This window comes from Gekko japonicus, unplaced genomic scaffold (genome assembly GCF_001447785.1).
Source record: "Gekko japonicus isolate JY-2015 unplaced genomic scaffold, Gekko_japonicus_V1.1 scaffold869, whole genome shotgun sequence".
Classification (NCBI taxonomy): Eukaryota; Metazoa; Chordata; class Lepidosauria; order Squamata; family Gekkonidae; genus Gekko; species Gekko japonicus.
In genome coordinates, this window is record NW_015173700.1 from 146,496 (window position 1) to 171,904 (window position 25,409).

The 25,409-nt window shown below is 43.9% G+C and overlaps 1 protein-coding gene across 2 annotated transcripts in view; it reads right to left on the minus strand.

Moving 5' to 3' along the window:
* USP22 (ubiquitin specific peptidase 22) overlaps window positions 1-25,409 on the minus strand; it is a 166,746-nt gene that overhangs the window by 45,448 nt on the left and 95,889 nt on the right. For both annotated transcript variants that reach the window (XM_015423233.1, XM_015423231.1), the window contains one exon: window positions 9,042-9,211. In XM_015423233.1, coding sequence (XP_015278719.1) covers window positions 9,042-9,211 — 170 coding nt within the window. The remainder of the gene's footprint in view (window positions 1-9,041; window positions 9,212-25,409) is intronic.

Consider the following 25,409-nt stretch of genomic DNA (forward strand, 5'->3'; position numbering starts at 1 on the left):
AGGGAAAGAAAAAAAACAAAAAACTTTGTTCAAATACTGCCTTTCAGCCTCTCAAATACATAAAACTCTCTCATTTAGATTTCTCTCTCTCTGTGTGTATGTGTGTTAAGTTCCATCAAGTCACTTACGATTTATGGCAACTCTATGAATTAATGACCTCTAAAGCATCCTATCGTTAACAGCCTTGCTCAGGTCTTGCATACTGAAGGCTGTGGCTTCTTTCACTGAGTCAAACGGCTTTGGACTTTCCTTTTGCATCCATTCACATCAACAACTGAATGTCCTTTCAGCTTCTGTCCAGTTGTGTCATGAAGAATAGCATTTAGATTTAGAGATCTCTAAAATCTGGATTTCTATAATCTAGATTTCAGTGATGGGGTGAGTCTTGAGAAAACACTTCTGTTTTTCAATTACATATGAATGGAATACTGTAGGGCAATACAGTGTCGAGGCCCTCCTCTGGGTAACACGCAGTGCTAATTCCTGACATAGCACCCATGGTGCCTAGTGATGGTTTTTGAGGAACTCACCCCCCCCCCAAGCAAAAATCCTGTTCTATCTTTCCTCCACCATACCAGAAGCATCACCGTTGAGTCTGCGGGGATGAGGCTTTTGGAAACTGCTGCCTCCATCACAAGAGGATATTAGGCTTGCAATTTCCCCAACTTTTTTGACAGGCCCCACCATTGTATGGCAGCCAATTTGTGGTCATACCCTACTCCCCATACTCAAAATTTCCAAACTACCCACAGGCTTAACAAGACTTGGCACGCCGGGGGGGGACGACACACACACAACATACAGTAAAGGCACAAACCAATGAAACATCATGCACTTCCCTGCTGTCAATCACCCCCCCCCCCATTACTGGCTGCTCCTTTGGGGGAAAGGAGGAGGGGATGTACAATACAATATCATCCCATCATGGTTATCATATGATAACCACCTTCAAGTACTTAAGTACTTGAAGGGCTGTCATATAGAGGATGGTCCAGAGTTGTTTTCTGTTGCCCCAGAAGGTTGGACCAGAACTAACGGGTTGAAATTAAATCAATGTTTTTGGCTAAACATCAGGAAGAACTTCCTGACAGTTAGAGTGGTTCCTCAGTGAGACAGGCTTCCTCGGGAGGTGATGTGGTCTCCTTCTTTGGAGGTTTTCAAACAGAGGTCAGTTTGGTCAGGGATCCTGGAGGGATTTTTTTTTTTTGCCCTCTTCTGGGTATAGAAGGTGGTGGTGGGAGATATTTGTGAATGTCCTGCATTGTGCAGGGGGTTGGACTAGATGACCCTGGAGGTCCCTTCCAACTTTATGATTCCATAGCTTTGTTGCAGAAGAGATGTTGGGCTGCTGTTCCCAGTAGTAGACACCTGAGCTGTTACATCTGGTCCCACCCTCCAGTTAATCAAACACAGGAGTACCCTCCCTGGTCCATTTTGGAAGTGCAGCAATCAGGCAACAAAATGTCCAGCAGGTGGCTGTACTGGCTCTCATTTTTTGGACAACACACCTGGTCACACACCTCTCACAGTTGTCAACCAGTCCTATGTTTTAACTTCACAACTCCATGAAGAGCAGACAAAGTGTGAAATGTATTTCATTTTTTTAAAAAAACTAAGACACAAGCATTCAGGAGTAAAAAAGTAGATATTGCTATGCTTAGATTTCTTTGAAACATCAAAGCACAGTTCTTCCCTTCCAAAATTTGCTTTGACTTCAAAGCTTGATGTTTTGTTTTTTTAAAAAAAGACTAGATAGACTCATTTGTTGTGTTTTATCTCATTCTACAGGACCAATGCAGCTGCTCATTACACATAACTGTCAGTCCTAGGTGGGCCACTTGGACTTATTTGACGCATTTTCACAAAAGGCTGCAAGCTCAGTAGGTGTGTAGAAAAAGCAACCAGTTTCCCCAGGGCATTTCTTACATCTCCTGTTGTGAAAATCGGTGCTCGGCTAGGAATGCAGAAAGCCGTTGCCTGTCAGAGGTCTTATTCACCATGTAGTGATCCCTCCTGAGTTTCCGCAAGCCACAAAATCCACAGTGACACGTGACAAAGAGAAGACACACTGCTGACATCATTTCCAGGACTATTCCTTTTGGCGGCTTGAGGTTCAGCTCATTAACGGGTCCATGCAGATGGGCAGAATACTTGCTTGATAATCTTGCTGGAGGGAAGAGATGCAGCCTCTCTAGCTCATCTCTTTGAGGCGTGTACAGGAATCATGCAGGGCACGCAACACAGAAAGTTCTTTCCCTTGCACAGCTACGCATCATATTTTTTGGCAAGAGACCACCCTGCTGCATTGCAACAAGGCGAAAAGGATCAATGAAGGCAACTCTTGGATGCCAACGAGAATGACACAGAGAGACTGCAGTCCGGGCGTGGTAACTGAAATCTGCTAACAAAGCTACCATGACAACATAATTCAAGGAACCGCAGCAATAAAACTCCTCAGTGCTATTGCTCCTTACAATTAGCCCCCAACACTATCTGGTCACTCTACCCAGTAGCACTTGCCATAATTACTCCACTGCAGCCATCCAATTTTATATTATTTAGTGTTTCATTAGGATGAAAAGGATTCTTAAGCAGCAGCTCTCTCAAATTACTAGCTAATGCCATGCAGAAGGTACACACGCATCCCAACGGCCATGCCTGGAGATGTACGCTAGCTGAGAATAAGCCATGCTGTACAGGAAGCAACCATTACCGTGTGTTTCATTCAGAACCACCACCACCACCCAGCTTGAGTGTGATTCCAGTTATTTGTGTACATTATTTTTTTAACAGATAAGCAAACTGGGAGACAAAGCAGACCCGGGACAGATGAAATTGATTCTCTCTTTTTGAAATGCAAAGGCAGCACCAACCCCGGTACAGACAGTAGGAAGAGAAAGACAAAGAGGGGGCAGGGAGGGGTCCTAACAATCGGTTAATAGACACACTCAGATTACTGCTGAGCAGACATTCCCTCCAGACAGGAGTCTGGTAATTCAGTGTTGCTACAATACAAAGCTGGAAGCTCTCTCAAAATATAAAACTAGAGGGTCCTGCTGGGCACAGACCACAAGACTTTGGGAATACACCAGTGCTCATCTCTACACCTGCCTGAGAAATGAAAGCCTCCTTTCAGGAAGCTGACCATCTTCACATAAACATCGAGCTGGAAATGGAGATTGTATAAGAAGCAGGTTTTCTCTACTAGGCTGACGCTCAAACTGGGACAGCGTGTGTTGATGTGCACGACAATGCTGTGCTATAAATTGCAGTTAGGAGACTGCACGCCATCTCCCCTCCTGCAGTGAACTCCCTACTCCTGCCTGAAGCATAGTTACAGGATACCACAAGCCCCATTAGCCTGAACTGTGGTTAAAAGGCTTTGCGGGCATGTCCCAAAACTCAGGGTTGAGGCGGGAGGAAGGAGTGTACTCCAGGGAAGGAAGGGCAGATGGCTTGTGATTTTTCTAACCTTAAGTAAAAGACTGACTGCTTACTGCTTATTATGTCTGTACTGAGCACATGTGACTCTGATCAGGATGGCCCAGGCTAGCCAGATCTCCTCAGATCTTGGAAGCTAAGCGGGTTTGGCCTTGGTTAGTCCTTGGATAGGAGACCACCGAGGAAGTCCAGGGTCGCTATGCAGAGGCAGGCAATGGCAAACCGCATCTGAACATCTCTTGCCTTGAAAACTCTATGTGGTCACTGTAAATCAGCTGCAACTTGGTGACATTTTACACACACAACCACAGATGGGATTCACTAAAAAGTGTGTGTGTGTGTGCATGCGTGCATGCATGCGTGCACACACACAAAGATTAAGCCCAAAGAGGACCTGCTTCGGCGGGAGGGCGGGGTAAAAATCTAACAAATAAATAAATAAAATAAATAAGAACAACTAGTCCAGATTCCTATACCAAAACCATACCATCCATGCCAAATACATCCCTAACAGACTCAGGTGGGTAGCCATGTTGGTCTGAAGCAATAGAGCAAAGTCTGAGTCTGGTGGCCCCTTTAAGAACAACAAAGTTTAATTCTGGGCATAAGCTTTCATTCATGCACACTCTGTTTGTGCCACTGGACTTGAACATGCCCAATAGGTTAGGCCCTACCCACAGAAAATATTTATTTATTTCGACAATGTATAGGCCGTCTCTCCAGAAGTCTGCTCAAGGCAGCTCAGAGTAATAACAAATGCAATAAAATAAAAAAAGGACTGCCAAGAACATCAGAGCAAGCCATAAACACAGCACTAAGCAGCCTAAAATGATAGCCATAAGACAGCCCTCAAATGAGAGACAGACCATAAAAACAGCTAAAAGGATGGAATTCTTCAATCAAAAAGGCCGTGTAAAGAGAAATAATTTGGCCTGATGCCTTAAGGGGGCAGTAAATGAGGCACCACGCAAGCAACGAGGAAGGTGTTTCAAATGTCAGGTGCCACCACTGAAAAACCCCTGCCTCTGGTCGCCGCCCTTCTCACCTATGAAAGTGGGGGGCACAGATTGCATGACTTGGGAAGAGGATCTGAACTGGTGGGCCAGATGATGTGAGAGGAGGGGGTCCCTTGAAAGGCAAAAACTGGCATGCTGGATGAACCCCGGAAACAAATGTGCAGCCACTTCAGATCTTTCAGCACAGGGATGATACGATCTCTGTATTTAGCCAAGTATCTCAGCGTTCATTTAAAAAAAGATTAAGTTCAAATATGAACTTGGGTGTGAATGTAAAAAGAGAACGTTTGATGAAATCTAAGAAGCTCAAGGGGAGACTGGGCAGGATTCCCACTGGCTGGTATAGGTGTACATTCAGCTAAATCCGAGCTGGGAAAAATATCCCAAAAATACCTTATCAGTATTTTCCGGATATTCTTTCAGCTGGATATCGATTGGGGCTGAATTTTGGTTATTCAAAATGGCCAAGCTCCAAAAATACCAGAAATACTCAAGATTTTCAAGACAACTGGATAGCCAAAGTTAAAGGGCATTTAAAGGGATCGTAGTCCTTTTAAGCAACTTCCAGGTGAACTCACATCCCTGTCATTTTAAAAGCCTTCAGAGTTCACTTGCGGACCTCAGTTTGCAGAAGGCATTTAAAGGGACTGTGATTCCTTTAAATGTTCCCCCCCTCCATTGAAATCAATGGAGGATGGGGGCACCTTCTTTGGTGGCCCAAAGAATTGGACCCTCTGGTCCAATCTTTTTGAAATTGGGGGGGGGGGGAGAATACCCCCAATCGATTCTCTATTATACCCTATGAAGACCCTTGATTATAATGGTCCCCATAGTATATAATGGAGCCGAAAAAATCAGGTTTCCTGAATATTTACCAAATCTGAATACCATCAGGAATACCATCAGGAATATTGGGAAATACTGATATTTTTTGAGTTCAATATACCCAAACCTGAAAAATACCATTTTTTGGCACATCCCTACTGGCTGGGAATGGAATATTAGTATACTGCATAGGATTGGGGGGGGGGGGTTTTTGCTGATTCCCAGGTCTAAACAGAAGCAGAACAAAATGATGCAAAATAAGTAAAGATATACAAAAGATGCTCAGTTAGTATAATTTTGTAGAAGTCATGGAAGTCAGTTGTGTGCCACAGACTTTTCACACTTCACCTGAGCGTACACCAACTTGTACGTCCAAGACTGCTTGACTACAAGCATATCACAGACCCATCAAAATATCTCTGCCAAGCCTCCCTTCCGAGTTCCTCATTCTGTCTGAGCAGACAAGCTTTTCCCAAATGCATACTTGAGGTCAAACAGTTAACTCAAAGCACTTTTTTTGACTGAACTGATTTTTTGAAGCACGTTACCTACAATTCTGATTTCTCTGTGATGTAAGAACAAAGCTGGCTCAGTTAATTTTTTTTCTTAAATCTGACATTAGGGCATCAATGAAAAGAAAAATAAGGTGCAGTCCAGATAGCACAACATCTAGAGTCCAAACAGCACGAATGCATGTCTGAAGATCCTGTAGTACAGGAAAATTAACAAAGAACATATATGTGTGCTCTCTTTACACATTTTCTACTACCCCCATTAAAACTCTCAAGCCACAAACTGTACAATTCACACTGCACTGCCTGCTGCCCCAAATCCCCTTGGGGAAACTACATTGATGTGGATGGGCAATAACCTAATAAGTTCTTCTGCAGTAACTGTATGTTTGTACATTTTTTATAATCCCTCAGCCGCTTTTATTTCAGAGATGACTTGTCAATCACCTCACAAAAGAACAGTAATTTTGAAAAGTAAAGAGATCCCCATGAGAACTAAGCCACTTCAGTAATTTCACTCGGTAGGCAAGCGGCTGCAGAAAACAGTAATTAAAGTGATCCAACTTGGTGAACAAATTCTACTGTTTTTAATTTTTGCTTAAACCAGGTCCGTGTTATAAAGAGTAATCCCTGGTTCACAGAATGTGCAGTGGAATGGATTATTTAACTGAAACAATTTTTGTAAAAAGGGACTGACACAATCATAGCTGTTAAACCCACCCACTTACCTTATAGGGCCAAACAAAACGCACTGATTTTATCCCACTTAAAAGACCAACTCTCTAGACAAAGAGAGTTTTGTGCACTATTGTCCTCCTCGCAATGGACCAAAGCAGACATAGACAATGCTTGAATATTTAAGCAGAGGTTAAGGACTGGATGCAAAACCACAACCTGCAGTGGATTTGCAAATGGTTTACATCAGGGGTCCCTGATGTGGTGCCTACGGGACCCGTGGTGCTCACCAACAACTTTCCTGGTACTCACCAAGTGCTTTTAGAAAGTGGGCAGGACTAGGTGGGGCTTTTGCCCAGCAGGGTTTCTGATTGGCAAACAGAGCTTCTGCTTGAAATGTTGTTTGGATATTATTAGAGTTCCACATAACCACACTCGCTGACATTCCGTATTTGGCTGTGTGGAGGTGGATGGTGCCCTCGGCCCTGTGTCAGAATTCCAAAGGTGCCCACAGGCTCCAAAAGGTTGGGGATGCCTGGTTTACATTAATGTGGTTATACCTGATTTGAACAAACATTTATGTCTCCTTTCCAACTTTTCTAGCTGCTCCGCTTGCAAAGTGAGAGGCAGGTCTCATTGGTATAAACATTCTTAGGGGGCAGGGTAGCTAAACTAGGGTTTGACTGTACACCTGTGAGGTTAACCAGGACTAAAGCAGCAAACCATGCTTACTCTTCCATCTGCGCTGGGCCACTCCGTCCTGCTTCCTAGAATCAGAGAATTGGTCTGAAGACTAGCTCCACTCAACCATGAGCAACTTTGCCTTTGGCCCGCACTCAACAGTGGTTCCAGGGAGGAATGCAGGAAATATCCCCGCCCCCCTCACTGAGTGCCACTGAATTGCGAAGGTGGACATAGTGCCCTTTGTTGGAGGGCATTAAGAGGTGGCGGCGGAACTGCCAGGGCCACAGCTGTAGCATGGTGCAAGCATGCAGCTAAGTAGCTAGCGGCATCTAGCGCTGGCTAGTGACATCATCAGCCCATGGCAGGTTCTGCTAGCAATTAAGTAGCTACGGCCATGGTCCTAGCACTTTTGTTGCCACCTTCCATTATCTTCTACTAACCGCTCCAGTGGCACTTAGGGGTTGGCACTGGGGTATTCCTTGAGACCCATCCCATGAGCTACTGCTGTCTGCATGCTCACAATGGAGGACGAGAAGGATTTAAATAAACTGGATCTTGCCTCCCTTTCCACTTACGCCTGCCCTATAACCATCTGGCTTCATTGGGCTTCTGGCTCTCTAAAAGAGCATTTTAAATAATTAAAAAATACTTTCATTTCAGTGTCTAATAGCTATATTATGTGATTCGCTTACAAGCTACCAAGAACTATTATTTAGGGGGCAATTTTAGATTAATAGAAGGTATTCACAGTACTTAGGGAAGGTTTTCAGTTACTCCCAACTAGGCTCTAACGGTGTTATCAACATTTCTTTTGAACGGCTTTCTCCTGTCAGGAGCCTAAGCCATCATTTACATGCATGGCCAAATCACACAAACACATTCACGTGCCTTTATTACTACAGGAAATAAATAAAATGAGAAATCTAGTAACGGCATATTATTTTTCCTGGAAATTACATGGTAATTTCAAACCTAACTTCTGAAAGAAAAGCAAATTGCTTTACAAAATAGAATTTTGTAGACAAAGTGGCACTCCTACACGGAACAGGTAATGCTACTGTGCAGAGAGAAGCCCTGCTATTTTCAGTGAGAGACTCCAGTGCAGTGCTCCTGGAGAAAATAATCCTGCCACAATTTTCCTAAAGTGCTTCACTATACTCCTTGCCTGTTTCTTCCCAGTAAAGAGGGAATGAGTCGACAACCAGAACAAGGCACCTTTCTCCTAATTAGTATTTAACTCTGTTTCAGCACTAGGAAATTCGCTGTGTGAACAAGAAGTCCTGCGGTGCCAGTACCTATGTATTTGCCCTGCAAGAAGATGCCGATCACAAGAGAGCTTCTATTCAGTATGACTGATGAAAAACTAGTAGTATGGACAAGTTCTACCTCACACCACAGCAGCCTGCCTCACACCACAGTTATGATACCCTTCCTGGTTTTTTTTTTAATGCAATTACTACGCATGCCAATGCCCTACCCCAATAAAGCTCAATTCAGACAACATGCCATAAAAGGTTAAAAAATTAATTATGGTTTGGCCTGATGGTCTGAATTAAACTACAGTCTGTAGCTGACTGGCAATCAAAAATCAGAAGCCATGATTTGAAATGGACTGCCAAACCAGTCCATACTGGCTGCTCTTTAGAATGGACAAACCGTGTTTAGGGCAGTCTGCTCTGCTTCCAGCAGTTACACCACCACATAAGAGACAGAGACAGGAGGAGTGAAATCACAGCCTGGGTACCACAACAAACCATAGTTTGTTGTGATGTCTGCACAGAGTGTAAGAAATCAAACGTAACGGTGCTAAACAACAAAAAGCAGGATGCATGAACATGCAACCTGCGTGTTACGAGTGGAGAAAAATATCTCTCTTGAGATGACTCACCTCCTGAAAAAGTGTAGACATTTCACAGACCAGACATGAGCTGGGACTTTGCATTTCACATTTGTGTCTGTCGGAGAGGAAGAAATCTCGCAGTAGAGGAGTGTGGGTAAGTGCTTGGACTATACAGTTCATAAAACACGTGTTCCCAAGATTGATTAGCCCTCTGAGACCTATAAAAAACAGAAGAGGAAAGGAGGGGGAAAATAATTATTGTTCTGTTTACAACTATAGTTCACTTCATTTATAAAGGGGAAATAGACTATCATATTTAGTGTACATCACTGCGAACTGAGGAATTTCTCTCCTTTCAGACAGATATTGTTGTTCCAAGAACATCAAAAGTTGTTGCCCCTTCCACTCAAATTGTTTGAGTTTCATTCTCTTTTTACGGGATGATGAATGTCCCTTGTTACCAAGACTGAGCTTCTGAGATGTAGCAGGCAGTACATTTACAAGGACAAACATTTATGCTTCTCACTTAATAGCTTATTCAAAACAATTAGCCTGGAAGAATACAACTATGATTACATTTAGAATATGTACACACGGCACTACGCATGCTAAAATGTGCTCAGACTCTGTGAAGGCTGAAATATGTTGCCACGATTGTAGCATCAACTAGTTTACCTAATCTAGGAACAGCCTCTTTCTAAAAATGGTACAACAGATAACAGGTATTTGTTTCCTCTGCTTCACACTGTTAAGAAAGGTAGCTGATAATGTCAACTGCAACAGAGTAGTGGTTTTATTGTCCAATTTGTCATTATATAGTGACTCAACAGTGAAGATGACATCCCTCTGGACCTTCTACAAAATGCTTAAAGCTGCGATGCCTACCTGGGAGTAAGTCTATAATGGAACTTAATGGAACTTACTTACGGAGCAAAAGTTCTGTATTTGTTCCTTGCCCCCAGTGACACTAGCGCAATCAATCCAACATCAAATACATTGCTTTTTATTCAGTGCTGTACCAACTAAAAGGGACTTGGGAGCCAGCTGACCACCCTGGACTTGGGAGCTGTTCCACAAAAGAAAGTAGTGGGAGTTTATGGCTTTGTCTTAAAGCCTTCCTGGCTGGTGTTATATTAACCCACAACTCTTCATCAGAAACCAACCAACCAACGGAATCTTCTTATCTGGACAAACGATGAGGAATTCCTAGGAACTGGAATTAACTTAGTCACTTGTGCATACCCCTGTAGGAACGAAGGGGGAATGGGCATGTGAGAACATGCCTGCTGACGGATGATTCTGAGCAGGCAACATTGTCACTGGGGAACAGGTACCATCCCCTCAAAATTCCCACAAGAAATCAGAGCTGAGCGGGGTCATAAAGCAGCTATTTTCAAAGCTTCCCCCCCCCAGGTTGTTCTCATTATACAGCCCGAAAATTCCATTTGTCATAAAAGTGAGATGTTTGTTCCAAGAATCTGAAATTTGGCCGGCATGAATCTCTATCCGGTAAGCATACTATATGGCCAAAGTTTATTGAAGGACAGCCAAGTTGTAGTAGTTAAAAATCTGTGCCTTGATGTCAGTATTTGAATGTTTTGTAACTAGTTTTTTTTGCCCATCTAAAGCATAATCTTTCCTTTTGCCAGAGTTCTTGTTCATTTAGTACTATTATTTTATGCAAGTGAAGTGCTCGGCCTACTGCTGCCTCACCCAGAATCCACACTAGCGATGACTTTGTGTAATCTCAGCTACATCAGGGCCATGGTAGCTCAGAGGTTAAGACGCTGAGCTGTAGACTGAAAGGCAGTTCGAGACCCGAGTGCCGCCTGACGGATTTGAGCTCCCGTCTCTGCCCCCAGCTCCTCCCAACCTAGCAGTTCAAAAGCAAGAAACTGCAAGTAGATAAATAGGTATCACTTCAGTGGGAAGGTAACAGCATTCCGTGCACCTCGGCATGCTGGTCACATGACCAAGGAAACATCTTCGGATAGCACTGGCTCTTCGGCTTGGAAATGGAGATGAGCACCGCCCCCTAGAGTCGGATTCGACTGGCTTTCAAGGAAGGGAAACCTTTAGCGGCTACATTAAGCTTAGTTTTTCTCTCTCAGAATGCAGACTGGGATGCTGGGGGTGGCTGATCAGCCTTTAGATGAGCATTTTGATTTAAAATTATAGATATCATAGACAAAAATTCAACACAACAGCAATACCATGATTGTTCAAAATAATAAAATAGCTCTCATAACATCCAAGAACTTGCTTAAGGCATCCTTCAGCTCCTAGGTTATGACTGACCAAAATCAGCATACATCACTATATAGCACACCACAGTTCATGGATTCTCAAGATCTACCCAGCAGTCTTCCTGTAAACATAACATCACCACCTTAGTGATCCATTGCTTTGATACAGTCACAAAACTCCCCCATCTGGTGAGAAACTCACCGTTATCAGGTATCCCAAAACCTCTTGTCTGATGGTTACTTTTTTTTTTGACCCTGCAAAGGGGAATTTTTTTATTTTTTAATTTTCTACACACTACACACTACATATACGGAATGGGGAAAGGAATACTAATGCCCTATCACTATTACTATGGGAAATGGGTCAGGGAGATCTAGATACATATAGTCTACTGGATAGAGGAAGGAAAGCTCTATTCTAAATCTCCTACTGGATATGGGGATAGGGTAAAGACTAATACAAATCACGATCTGAAAAGCTCAAACCTATTGGAACAGGTTATACAGAGATTAGTTCGACTATAAATATATAAAGTTATTAGCTTGGCACAGTTACTGCCCTTAGCACTCATGCTTTGGTTTTAGAGTCTTTTCTTCTTAGATTTCTTCGTTTTCTGCAGTTTGGGAGCGGCCTCTCCTTTCTCCGATTCAGATGATTCTGATGACGAGGAAGTTTGGCTTGTTGAGTCCTGTGAGTAGGACTCCTCCTCTTCTTCTTTATTCTCCACATCCGGTTTTAAATTCTTTTCCTTCTGCTTCTTTTTTACATTAAACATTTGACCCATAAATCTTTCCGCTTTCGGAACAGAGTCAATTTTATATTTTTTATCCTGGTAATTAAAACTGAACCCTTTCGGGAATAGCCATCTATACTGTGTTCCCTTTTTTTGCAGAGAGAGGGTAAGCATTCTGTATAGTTTCCTCCGTTTTCTTACTTCAAATGGGATGTCTTTCAAAATTTTTATCTCTTCATTCTTGATTTTTAAGGATTTCCCCATTGTTGACTTTAGCACCAGTTCTTTGGTTGATCATTTCGTGAATTTTAAGTAGATTTCCCCTGGGAGTTTATTTTTCTTTATAAAATCCGGATAAGTCCTGTACGCCACATCCATTTCCTTAATTAAGTCTTCTTGTTTATAATCCATTAGTGGGGCCAAGGCAACCGCCAAGATTTCCTTTAAGTCCTCATTCTTATCCTCAGGTATTCCATGGAAACGTAAAACATACATGGATCTTTCCAGCTGGAGCTGTATTTGTTGGGTTTTATAAGAGGATCTCTCCTTCTCTGCTTCGTCCACTCTTTTATTAATACTCTCAGTCTGTTTTTCCATCTTTTTCAATGTTTTCTCGGTTGCTGTGGTTCTCTTGTTCATCTGCTTTAACTGTTTCTGCACATTATCCAGTTTGGTGTTGAGAGTAGTCATCTGATCCATTAGAGGGCGCAGTGCATTTGCTAACAACGAAGAGAAGTCTGTAGATGCTTCCTGCTTCTGGGAGGGAGTCGTTGGTATGTTATTTCTGGTCACCAGTTTTTTCTCCGGCGCTCTCCGTCCTCTCCTAGCCATATCAACAAGAAGTAAGTTTTTCAAAACAAAGCAAAAGTTATACGTTTTAATTCCACTTCGTATATTTTAGCAGCTTTTGCATTTGCTTAGCTTCTTATATGCTTGGTTTGGCTCAAAGTCTCTTTATTTTCATTTTAAAACCGTTTTTACATTTTACTTATATGGGGGGGGGGCTTGAAATCTCCTCCCCCCGCGCTTCCAACTTAGGTGCTTCCAATTACTACCAAGGCTCCATTCGCTTATTTTTCACCTGAGCTTTGCTTAACTCACAGTTTGTAGCCTTAGAGATCTTTGGAAGTCTTTTTAGTAGTTTGGTCATGATCGCTTGCTCCGGCAGTTGTCTCTGGGTGCCATGCTGGCTCCCCGGAGACGGTACCTATCAGGGAAGAAGGTGAGCCTCAATTCCTTGGGCGTCCCCTTGGAAGAGGGTCTCCTCAGCTCCCCAGGCTGGGTGTCTCCGGGACGAACTCGAACCCCTCCTGTCAGCCAGGTCTCAGTGCATCTCCATCTGAGCGAGACAAGACGCATCCGAGCGGCAAAACGCTTACACTGGAAGTCGTCTGATGGTTACTTTCTCACTGCACTCTCCTCCAACACAAAGGAACTACAAATTATGCAGGTTACTCTTCAAGTGCTCTTGCTGTGTCATAACCATAGCAAAGGTTCATCATGCGAGATGTTAGAAAAGTTGCAGCTTTTTTTAAGTGAGCGTTCAAGCGGAGGGAGGCATGATGGGGAACAGAGTTCTACCTCAATACGTTCTCCAGCTGGAATGTGCAAAATTCATTTCAGATGCACAAGTCGAATCAAGCACATCAGCAGCGTTTTGACTGCACGTGTTTTCTGTTATAGTAGAAGTAGAGAGAGGGACCACCTCCTTTCAGGTGAAAGAGAAAAAAAGAAGATTGGGACGTCAACCCAAACTGACAAAGGACCAGTGTAAAATGGGAAAGTCATAGAGAGAACTGTCCCTGTCCTTGCAGCCTTTATCAAAAGTTACTACGTCTTTCAGTGCTGTAGCAAGGCCCAGGCCCCAAGAGCCACTAGATAGTCCACACGCGGACTGCAGAAAGATACCCAGTTTCTAAAACATCTTCTGTCTTTGCTGTGTTTTTCCCGAGGAGAAAGTTTGAGGAAGTGGCTTCAAGAAATAGGAAGTTATGGCATTTTTTTTATACACAAGACAATGGCAAGTTACAAGTCAATAGTGGGTACCCAGGCACGGGGCAGGGGGAGGAGGGGGGAGATCATGCCTGCTCACATACGAAATCTTCATCTTTTGGGGGATGCTGAAAAAAAGTCTGAATATTTGTAGACCTTCTCTTTGCCCACAGGGACTTGAAGATGAGAGACTGATGATGAGTTTCCTAGAAATGACTAGCTTGAAATGAGGATTTTGATTTAATATTATAGATATTTCTAGGCCTACTTTGAGAAATTCTTTCCCTGAAAGCAGGCTGTGGCCATGAGCTACGTGGTACAGTAGATACAGCTGCATGCAGAGCCTTAGGATGAATGCACTTCTGCATATTTTGGAAACCTTGTGTCATGGGACTTAGGTAAAAAACAAAACACTTGTACAGATAGGTTTTTTACATATATTTATTGAAAACTACATGTTACACATTGGCGACCTGAGCCCACTTTACATATTGGTTCATCTTCTCAGTATCACTCCCATTACTGATCTAGATCTGCAGCTCATCCTACTTCTAAGAGAGATTTAGTTCCATTGCCTTATTTAACCTTGTAATAAGTTGTGTGGTAGGTCTTTCACAGGCAGAGGAACCAAATCTGAATGATATTTTGTATACACACAAAGGCCCCAGCTAAGCCGAGGTGTCAGTCCGATTTACCTAGGTTCTGGCCCAGTACTAGCCACTGGAAACGCAGTGTGATGGGTTAATTATCAGGATCCAGTTCACTAATGGCTGACGGGCTTGCAAAAGGTATTCTGGTCATTATTTTTGAAAAAGCAATATCCAGAAAGTTGGCGATTATTTGTAGTCAAATGTCAGCCTGATGAATTGGTCCTTGGGTAAACCTGAAACACACACACAAAAATAGGAATGAAATCCAAATATCGTGTAAAGTAATATAACTGTCTTTAAAGGAGGCTCTAAAATTAGAGTCTTGGGACTTACTTGGGGGTGGAAAGTCAAAGCTGGGTTATACAGGTGAAGTAGCGACAGCTTACTTTGTGCCACCATCTGAGGAGAAACCATACATTCAATTCAGTTGAACATCACACGCCAAGAATGCATACATTCTGTTTGAAATGAAGACACCATCCTTCCTTACCTTAGGTGGGGGGAAAAACAGGCAAACTTCATGTGTCGTCGCGTTCAATGGGACCGGTACAAACTATCTGTATACAGAACTCCTGGAGCAGAACAAAAAGGGATCCAATGCAAAACTTTGTGATTAAACAAGGTGCAAGGGTATCTGGGCATCATGCTGGCCTGTTCTACGATGCCATTCAGTGACTCACAGGAAGCTGCTCTGTCCATTGTGGTTAATGACTGTCTGACTTTAAAAGTTGGTTTGTGTGTCCACTGCAACTCTGCATTATGTGCCGACTCCGGATTATGTGCCCACAGACGCATAGGCTTGACATACACCATCAGTGGCATATAACTGAATTTCTGTGTACTGCAAAAATTGCTTGCTGTGCTGCACTGGCAGAGTTGGGGAGCTGTTCAACCAGGCACCCCTGCGCTCACATTAAAAATTCTCCATTCATACATACACCCAAAGTCACTACCAACACAAACTCATAATCATGGTGGATCCTAAACTATGGAAGGCTTTTCCTGCTCAGGAGCAGTTCCTTCATAATAAAAAAATGCATCTGCCTTCTTGAGGGCAGAGTTGAATCTTTCCTGGTTGCTCTCTCACCCTCTACCTTTAGCCAAAGGAAGAATTTGGTGTAGGCAGATCTGGGGTTAAGTCTCATTATTGTATCCCTCAAATGAAAAGTTTAGAGATCATTTGCGCAAATGGGAGGTGAAAGACAACAAGGCCCGAAATATTCTGATGGCATGAGGGATGCAAGGTATGGGAGTTCTTCCCTAGCTCAGAGTTTACAAGGTACCTCACCTTCAGCCTGGCTGGGACCAGACCACGCTATTCAAGAACACGCACCCGAGTTCTGTATCTCAAACTCTCAAGTTTTATTCCTCAGCTATTAATACTAACAGGTTTTCTAAAGTAAATGAAGATTACAGAAAACACAAAGGGTGTGTGTGGTTTGCTCTCACAAGTCCCAGACTCTTTGGAAGACCATCAGAGCTTAAGACAGAAACCGGAAATGCTCTTTGACAGTACAAAAGCCAAGATAGAGGGTGCAATCTATCTCCCAGTGAAGCCAAAGGAAAAAAACACAGAGCATTAATTAAGCTGGCATGGGCACAGAAAGAGAATAACAAGGGAAGGGTAAAGTTTCCCTTCTAGAGCAACGAATTGACAACTCTCCCGGCAAGTTTACACAAAGGCTGTATTCAGACACCCAAACAAGCTGCTGTGTCTGTGCACATCCCTCACTCTAACCTCCTCCTTCACCACGTAGAACTTGTTTGAACCCTGCCCATTTTCATCAAGCCCCAGTTGTGCCATGAGTTTGTTTGGTCTGCACAGGCGAGGATTTTAGAATCCTGGCTTGCATGGCGTGACCCCCCACTGAGGTTCAGATGCATTCAGATGCCCGTGCTGAAATGAAGCTCCAGCATGCCAATAAGGGTTTGATCCAGCTCTGTGTGCTAGAGGAGAGGGAAAGTGGAAAAGGTTACAGGAATTCACATGAGCACAGCAGCAAACCATGTTTGTGACTAATCACAGTTTAACTGAAGCTTGTTGGGATGTTGGAAGGCAGTCTAAGGAAAGAAAAATTCTGATACAGGCTTTTTAATCCTTATCTAGCTAGAGTACCCAGTTAGACCACAGGAACAATTCAGATAGAATATAAAATTCTCTAAGCTTCTGAATATTTGACTGCTACTACCTGCCTGAAGTTAACATTCCCTGCTAGATTGTAATCTTAAGGGCTGTTCTTAAAAATTTTCATACAGATTTCTAGTTCCCATGTTTATTGAGTGTATGGACAACTGTTGTTCTGCAACTGTTCTTCTGGTGATGGCGAACTGCACTGCGTATGTCTCAAGACAGCCAGACATTAAAAATGGAATCTCTTGGCAGCTCAGAAGCGTCAACGGGGCTGATTCACCCACGTACAGCCACTGCTTGGTGACTGTTACACCAAACGCTGTACAAATGGGCCCTCATGGATGTGACTGCCACAGCTACAGCATTCGTAACACTTCACATAAGGCTTCCTAACCTGAATCTGATCATGTACTCAGCTGCCGGCCATCAAGAGTAAGTAAAACATGCACTGAGCACGCGTGTGTGAACAAGTCCTGAAAAACCTGCCAGGATACCTTTCCTCCTTGCAGACTCTGTGCCAGATTTTGAAGCAGCACACCCAGGGATCTGGAGACCATGCCATGAGTGCAGAGGCATATCGCCATTCCTTCTAACCCAATGAAAAGGGGGGGGGGGATGCCGAGGCCATATCTATGGTGGCCATGGTGTACAACTTACAATGCAACAGTGAATCCCTCAAGGTGATGCTTACCGATTTTGGAGAAAACAAGTGGGAAAGGACAGCTGCATTTGTACTTTGTTCCTAAATACACACAAGGAATAAGTTTATGCTATGGCCGAGATGCATAATGCAGAGTTTAGAACAGAGCATGTGGGAATCAACCGAAGAAAGACAAAGGCTAGCAGATTGCTCTCAAGGGCTTGAAATAAGTGTTACTGAAGTATGTGGTAGAAAGTTTTCATAAAATTGAAGGGCTTTTAGAGCTTAAAGCTGTGCTAAAGAAAGGAGAGGCCACACCTCTTGGGTCACCTGCACACCAAGGCCAAGTGAACGTCTGCTTGTTCACATCTGCAACCCTATGAAACTTCAGTAAGGTTCCCCCCAGTTACCACACTGCCAGTTCTTGCCTATCAGTTGTGTTGTTGATACAACACAAAATACAGACTGTGTGCCATTTCCAGTGTTTTATCAACAATCAAGGCTGATTTCCACAAAAGGTTTTGCTGGTGTTATGTGGATCGGTGCAGCTGTGAGCTCATTACTGCAGATCTGCCGGTGTTTTGATTTGTGTAGTTATCCATGCAATAACCCAGAACTCTCTCCATACCGAATTATTTGGGTGTATCTTTCGATGGGTGGAAAGATTACCCATATTGTAAGTTCAAATCCTAGTCCTCTTTTACAGCACCCAAATTAGTTCCGGCCACCACTGAGTCCCCAGTGCCATTTGTGCTTAACATAATCCCAGTCCAGAGAATGAAAAGATTCATATGTTTCCTCACTAGGAACTGTGGCTGGTTGAATACAACACTCAGTGCCCATGAGGTGAATCCTGCAGATGCGTTCCACTAGTGTTGGTGTTTTCCCCAAGTTCAAGGAGACTTTCCCCACTTCAGAAGTTGTCTCCCAGACCACTGAGTAAAAGACACGGCAACTGCAACCAAGGCTGCCAGATCTAACTGTTCCACTGAAAAAAGGCTTGAGGAATTTAATCAACACCACGAGGATAAGTCTTCTGGGAACTCGTACCACTCAGGCCTATGACATGGCCATGGCTAATAAGTTCATCTGTGAACTTCATTTAGATCTCATCAATCAGATTTCGCTTGCCAAAATCTGATGCCAGATGATGATAGATAGATAGATGGATGTATTTATTACAGCATTGAGCCAACATAACCATAACACATTAGGATACAGAATGTTAAAATCTGGGTAAAAGACCATAAAAATATTTGACAAATCCAGTAAGAAATAGAAAAGGCAAATACAATTTTATAAATTTAGCTGCACCTTTCTAATATGATAGCATGCCGCCCAAAATTTAGCCACAGATTCAGTAGTAGTCCGATTTTAATCAGATAGCAATCGGTTACAACACTCCCAGTCTGTCTGGCCAGATGTTTCTTTTACAAAAGATGTGATATGTTTGTTTCGGATCTTATTGTACCAGTTGCATCTAAACATCGTATGTTCGATGGTTTCCACTTCCCCAGAATCACAGTGGCAGAGCCTCTGGTCAAACAGGACCCTTCTATATCTGCCCTCAAGAACCGCCATTATTAAGCATCCCTAGTTGCCCAGTCAGTCCTGGTTTTCTTTTTTTCTGATACTGTTTTCTTATCATATATTGTTGGATAATGTTATTACTATGGTTTCATTTTTACAATTCAAAAAATTAAACACAAAAGCATCCCTAGGGTTTACTCTCCTTTACTCTTCTTCCTCTAAACACCAGAACCAAAACACCTTTTAGAATTGGCCAGATATTAAAAATAGGCACTGTGTGGCACCATGAATTTTAAAAAAGAGAGGTTCACCGAGGAGCTATTGTGGGAAAAATGATCCAGAAACATTCTGAGCATTGATTTCCAAAATCAGGCAAGTCATCCGTTGATACACTGCTGCTGACACGTCTTCCCAGCAGACGCGTGTTTTTGAATTCCCTTCAAGTACAGCAAAATTACAGCAAGTGGGCTGAGGATTGCATATCCTCTATTAAACTACAAACTCTCATCATTGGCCTTAACCATGTTTAAGGTACTAACACGACTTCCATAAGTGCCACTAAGTCACAACCAATCTATGGTGACCCGAGCAAGGGAAGACAAGCAGTGTCTTCCAAGATCTGAGGAAATCAGGCGGTGTTGAACTCATGAGGGCTGGATCTGACATAAATGAGACCTTGTTGGGCTGAGCCAGGTGTGTCATAAAATGTAATGCCACAGCAGTAATATAAACTTTATAAAGAACACAAACACAAAGCTTTTTTTTTTACTTAAAATAAAAACATGCTTAAAACATTAGCACTCTTGCAATATTTTGTTTATTTAACAGTGTCTGACAACTGCTCTGAATTGTTGCCTCAAAATGTCTGTGCTGTTGCAATCTTGAGTATGCTGTTCAGGTGTGTATCTGTAAGCTGCAAACCTATGATGATGCAGCAGCAGCAGAACTGGAAGAAGAAGCAGAAGACAGCCAGTTCCAATGTGACACCCCTGGGCTATACCATGTCACCTTCTCTCCCACGGTACTAACATTAGCACCAACCTTCACTGCGAGTCCCTACTGCATGGCTGATACCTGACCAGAGACGCTCCTCCTGAGAGCCTCACTCTGTTAGGAAGTAACTCATCGTTACTTGGGGAGAGTCTGACCTCTGACGAGGCCCTGATGTCATGCTTAGCCATGCTCCAGAAGCAGGGGCAGGAGGGAAGCAGTATATGGACCTCATGGCTAAACATCAGGAACACTGTCTGCACCAGCCCACAAAGGATATGTGACTGGCAGATGCATTCTTTTTTAAATGCTGAAAAATGACATGTCAGATTGTGACAGAAGGATGGTTGGTACCTCCCCACCCCCACCCCAAGTGACCCATACCAAAGCCTCCTGAAAAGTTTTCCAGCTTGTGAACATATCCATTTCACAGGCAGTGATCAATAAAGTAGCCTGAATGAGCAGAAGACTCCTTAATAGTCGTTCCCATGAAGAATAATCAAACAATTCTCCACCACCACCACCACTAAAGGAAAACAGGATACTGCATTTTGGACATGGAACAGGAACATACAGGAGCAGAGCACCAAAGATATAATGCAGACTGGGTGTGTTTTGACTGACCAAGCAAAACACGGGGTTTTTTTGTGTTTTGATTTGAGTAAGCAAAACATGCAGGGAGGAGGCCCAAAGAGAGTGGCTGGGAGACGCAGCAGGCATCCGAGTCCCTGCATTTCATCCTATGCCGAGCCCTCCACTAGAAACACTGGAGACGGTTCAAGTCTGCAGCCTTGTAAATCAATACTGGAGGAGCTCTGCAGTGACCTTGCATCAAACTGTGCGCCTTCACTTAAAATCAATGCCAAGGCGCGTTTTTAACAGCACTGGACTGAAGGCACAGCAGGGCGAGTCTGCAAAAGGTAGCCCCAGCTGGACAACAACACTGTTTCGTAATGTTCTTAAGATTGTTTGGCTGCAAATAGTCCAGATTCAAAAAAAAAAAAAAAAAAAACCCTCTCTAGTGCAAAGAATAAGCCTCTCTTTCTGCCTCAGCTACATTATCAGAAGCAAATAGACGCCTAAATATTAGAGGCTCTGTGTGAAGCATCAAATCCAGCCCCCCTTCACAAACAGCCTCCTAGAATGGCGTGTTTTTAGGGGCAGCACTCTTATGTCAAGACACGGTAGCCAAAGGGGAAAGGACACAGCATGTGATCAGAAAGGCCTTGTGGCACCAGCCCATGGGTCTTGTGGGAGCCTCCACCGATCTCTGACAGGCGCACCTCACAATTCCATGAGACACTGGCAAGGATCCCAGGGGGACCCTTCCTGCACTGAGGGGCTTTGCTGCTTAGGGTAGTGGAGTCTGAGGCTGCCCTGCGAATATTTAACCCTCCTGGCAAGAACCAGATCTTGCTATGCAGCATGTATCAAATACAAGTGTGCATCAACAATAAGTAGAAAGTGAAAAGTGTGAAGGGGGGGGGGAGCCACTGAATACCCATCAGTACTTTACTTTATTATTATTATGGTCAAGTCAAGTCAAGTCAAGTCAGCCTTTATTGGCATAAAATATCAGTACCATTTATACATTTTAAAACCAGTTGAAAGCACACATATAAAAATGTAAAAGAACCTTAGACGCAGCTTTAAAGCCAAGGAGAGAAACTTAGCCACCTTCTCTGTAATGTCCGGGCTGAGATCACTTAAAAGTCTATGCACCTTAAGTGCATCAGAACAAGCTCCCATACTGGTTAAAAGAGAATATAAATGTGTGATCCTTAGGTCCGTGTACAGATTACAGTGCAGGAGAACATGAGTGACAGATTCCACGCATTTCTTCCTACATGGGCAGTATCTGGCCAAGTGAGAGACCTTGTTGAATCTGCCGAGTAAGATGGCGGACGGCATGGCATTACATCTGGCCAGGGTGAATGCTCTACGTTGTTGAGGGACCTGCAGAGAGGATAGATACGCAGCCATCGTCCCTGTTGTAAGGGACTTGACTTATTATTATTATTATGGTCACTAAACCAACCATAGACATACATAGAGTTATAATACCCATCAGTACATATGAAGCTGCCTCATACTGAATCAGAAGGAGAAGAGAAGAGGAGATTGGATTTATACCCTGCCCTTCACGCAGAGTCTCAGAGCGCCTTACAAACTCCTTCCCTTCCCCTCCCCACAACAGACACCCTGTGAGGTAGGTGGGGCTGAGAGAACTCTTTCAAGAACTGCCCTTTTAAGTACAGCTCTGACAGAACTATGGCTTGCCCAAGGTCATCCAGCAACTGCAAGTGGAGGAGTACGGAATCAAACCCACTTCTCCCAGATTAGAATCCATGCACTTAACCACTTCCACAAACTGGTCTCTAAAGGTCAGTATTGTCTATTTAGACTAGCAGAGGCACTCCAGGGTCTCAGGTAGAGCTCTTGATCCTGTTCACTGGAGATGCCAGAGGCTGAACCTGGGACCTTCTGCATGCCAAACAGGAAAAAAAAATTACATACTGGTCTCTGGCGTTTTATATGCAGTTTTTCTACTTGCAGATACACACACACGTAAACACGCACATACACACACAACCCATACACTCCTCGGAAAGCTGCTCTTCCATCTTCAGCCTCTTAAGATGCAACACAAGACCCCGTTTGCTCTTTAGTCTCTGAGAGAGGACAACATAAACCTCCCCCTAGCTCTGAACTGTTTGACAATGAGACGCAGGCATTGGGAAACTAACTTTGAAAACCTAAGATCATACAGGTAAAAGATGCTGAAAACATTCCCAATCTCACTCCTTTTTTCTCTTTTGTTTAGGTTCTTATGGCCAGGAAGGACTGAATAAATCTAAGATTGAACACAGAGGGGCATGGGCTTTTGTGAAAGACTGAAATAAATGCCAAAGGGGAAAAACAATTCAAAGCTTTATTTGAATGAATATGACAAAGATCATTTTGGGAGGCAGATCTGTATTCGTGGGAACACAATGCCGTACCCCCTTCCCCCTGCCCTGGCAACATCATACACTGCGCTTCTGTTTTAGAGCACCAAAAACTGGGGAATACGAAGCGAGGAGGAATTTGTGGCTACTCCCTCTAACTTGATTATGTGCAATTTGCAGTAGCAAGGTTAAGAATAATGGCAGGGTCAATACAGAGGTAATTAGGGTAATCCAGCCCTTTCCTTTGACAAGCAGCAGCACTTATTTCGGGAGGGGGATGCTCGCCTGATGATTAAGGACTTCAAGTGGCACTGAAAACACTGATTAGTACAAAGCACTTCACTGCCGGAAGGACCCACAAGATGCTCAACCAACTCCAGACATGAGGGTCACTCACTTTTCAGGAACGATGCCACAAACAAGAAGAACAGAATCGTGCCTTGCAGGATGGAAACTCAATATGCAAAAAGACTGCCTCGTTATCATCAATGATACAGAGCACAAATCCCCTGGAAACAGGAAGCACGCAAAGCTTGATAGAGGCACAAGTGTTTAAAAGACTGCCACTCCTCTAAAGCTCTGCCACAACAGCATCACTCATTTCAGCAGGGCCTCCTGCCAGGGCCACGCCACAAATGGGCAAGATCAACAATTGTCCCTGCATGCCCGCTCCCTGTTGTGGCCCTCCTGCCTTGGGGAACAGAGTGCCTGAGGAGGTGAGGAAGGCTTCCGTGCTTCTGTCTTCCTGCAAACAGAACAGTCCAGGAAGGCATTTTTATAAAGATACTGGGGCTATACTAACATAAGAACATAAGAAGAGGCCTGCTGGATCAGACCAGTGGTCCATCTAGTCCAGCATCCTGTCTCACACAACCGGTTCCTCTAGAGGGCCAACGGGGCATAGAGAGCGAGGCCTTCACCAGATGTTGCCTCCTGGCTCTGAGATTCAGAGGATTAGTGCCTCTGAACATGGAGGTTCCCCTCAATCACCATGCCCAGTGGCCACTGATAGACCTCTCCTCCATGAATCTATCTAATCCCTTTGTAATGCTTTTTATTCCTGTGGCCATCACTACATCCTCTGGCAGAGAATTCCACATTTTAATCACTCTCTGTGTAAAGTAGTATTTCCTTTTGTCCATCCTGAACCTACTGCCCACCAGTTTCATTGGATGCCTTGAGTTCTAATATTTTGAGGGAGGAAAATTTCTCTTTGTGTACTATCTCCACCCCATTTATAATTTTATAAACCTCTATCATATCCCCCCCTAGTCTCTTTTCTAAACTGAAAAGTCCCAGGCTCTTCAACCTTTCTTCATAGGGAAGGTGCTCCAATCCCCAAATCATTTTGGTCACCCTCCTCTGCACTTTTCCCAGATCTGAGTAGTTCAGGAGGTTGGCTTTAATGAAGGAAAACTGACTGAGGACTATTCCACTGTATGTGGTATGTATCATCTGCTTGCTCTCGCTGCACTGTCTTCTACTTAGGTAATGTTATTTTCTGCATTGCTTTAGCACATCATTGTGATAGAAATCCTTGCTGAGGCTCAAGAGCGCCACCTGCAGTGTTTGGGATCTTGGGCCCCTGGAGATTCCATTAGAATGAGCTATTCACTTCCATTCCACATTGGACCATTTCCTACCCTAACGATCATGTCTAACATTTTTTTGCTTTGTTACAAATCTCTGTAATCCTTTTCCGAATACACTGCGTATTCGACGTCACAGCCTGTTGAGTGCATCAGCTTAGGGGAGCGGTGGCGCAGGCAGTAAATGAAGCCTGCGTTTCCACCTGGCCGAACAGCTTCGGCTGTTCAAGCCCCACCGTGGCCGGAGTGAGCTCCCGCCCCTATGTCCCAGCTCCCGCCCACCCAGCGGCTCGAAAGCCCGTTAAAGGGCAAGTAGACAAATGGGTACCTGCTCTTAGAGCGGGGGGGGGGGCACCCGTCCTTCGTGGCGTGGCAGCGGCGTGAGCAGTGGAAGTGGCGGCCGCGGAGAACATGGCGGCAGTTGGCGAGTCGAGCGAGAAAGCGGAGGCTGGGCCGGTGGGGCGACGCGGCAGGCCAGAGTCGATTGGACAGAGGCCGGCTGCGGGAGCACGTGCTGACGTGGGCTTGGCCCAGGCCTGGGAGGAGTCGTGACGACCGAAGGAAGGCCTGCGCCAGGGAGACGTCGTCGCCGGACTGGAAAAAGACCGCCCGCAGAAAGACCACAATAACGAAGTCTCCGTTTCAGGGTGCCTGTTAGGTTAGTCACTTCCCCCATTGTATGTGTGTGTGGCCTTAGGTAGGAATTGTATCAAATGTATAATGTAAACCGCTCAGAGCCCTTAGGGGGTGAGCGGTATATAAATCGAAGGAAATAAATAAATAAATAAATATGCTGTGTAATCCGCCTTGAGTCTCAATAAGAAAGGTGGGCTATAAATAAGTACAAATAAAATAAATAAAGAGCATCTAGTGCTGTAAACAGAATACTTTCAAACTAATCTGAACCGTGTGTGTGTGTGTTCCTTCCTAATGTGAGTAAATATGAGAGATACAGTCAGGGGTCAT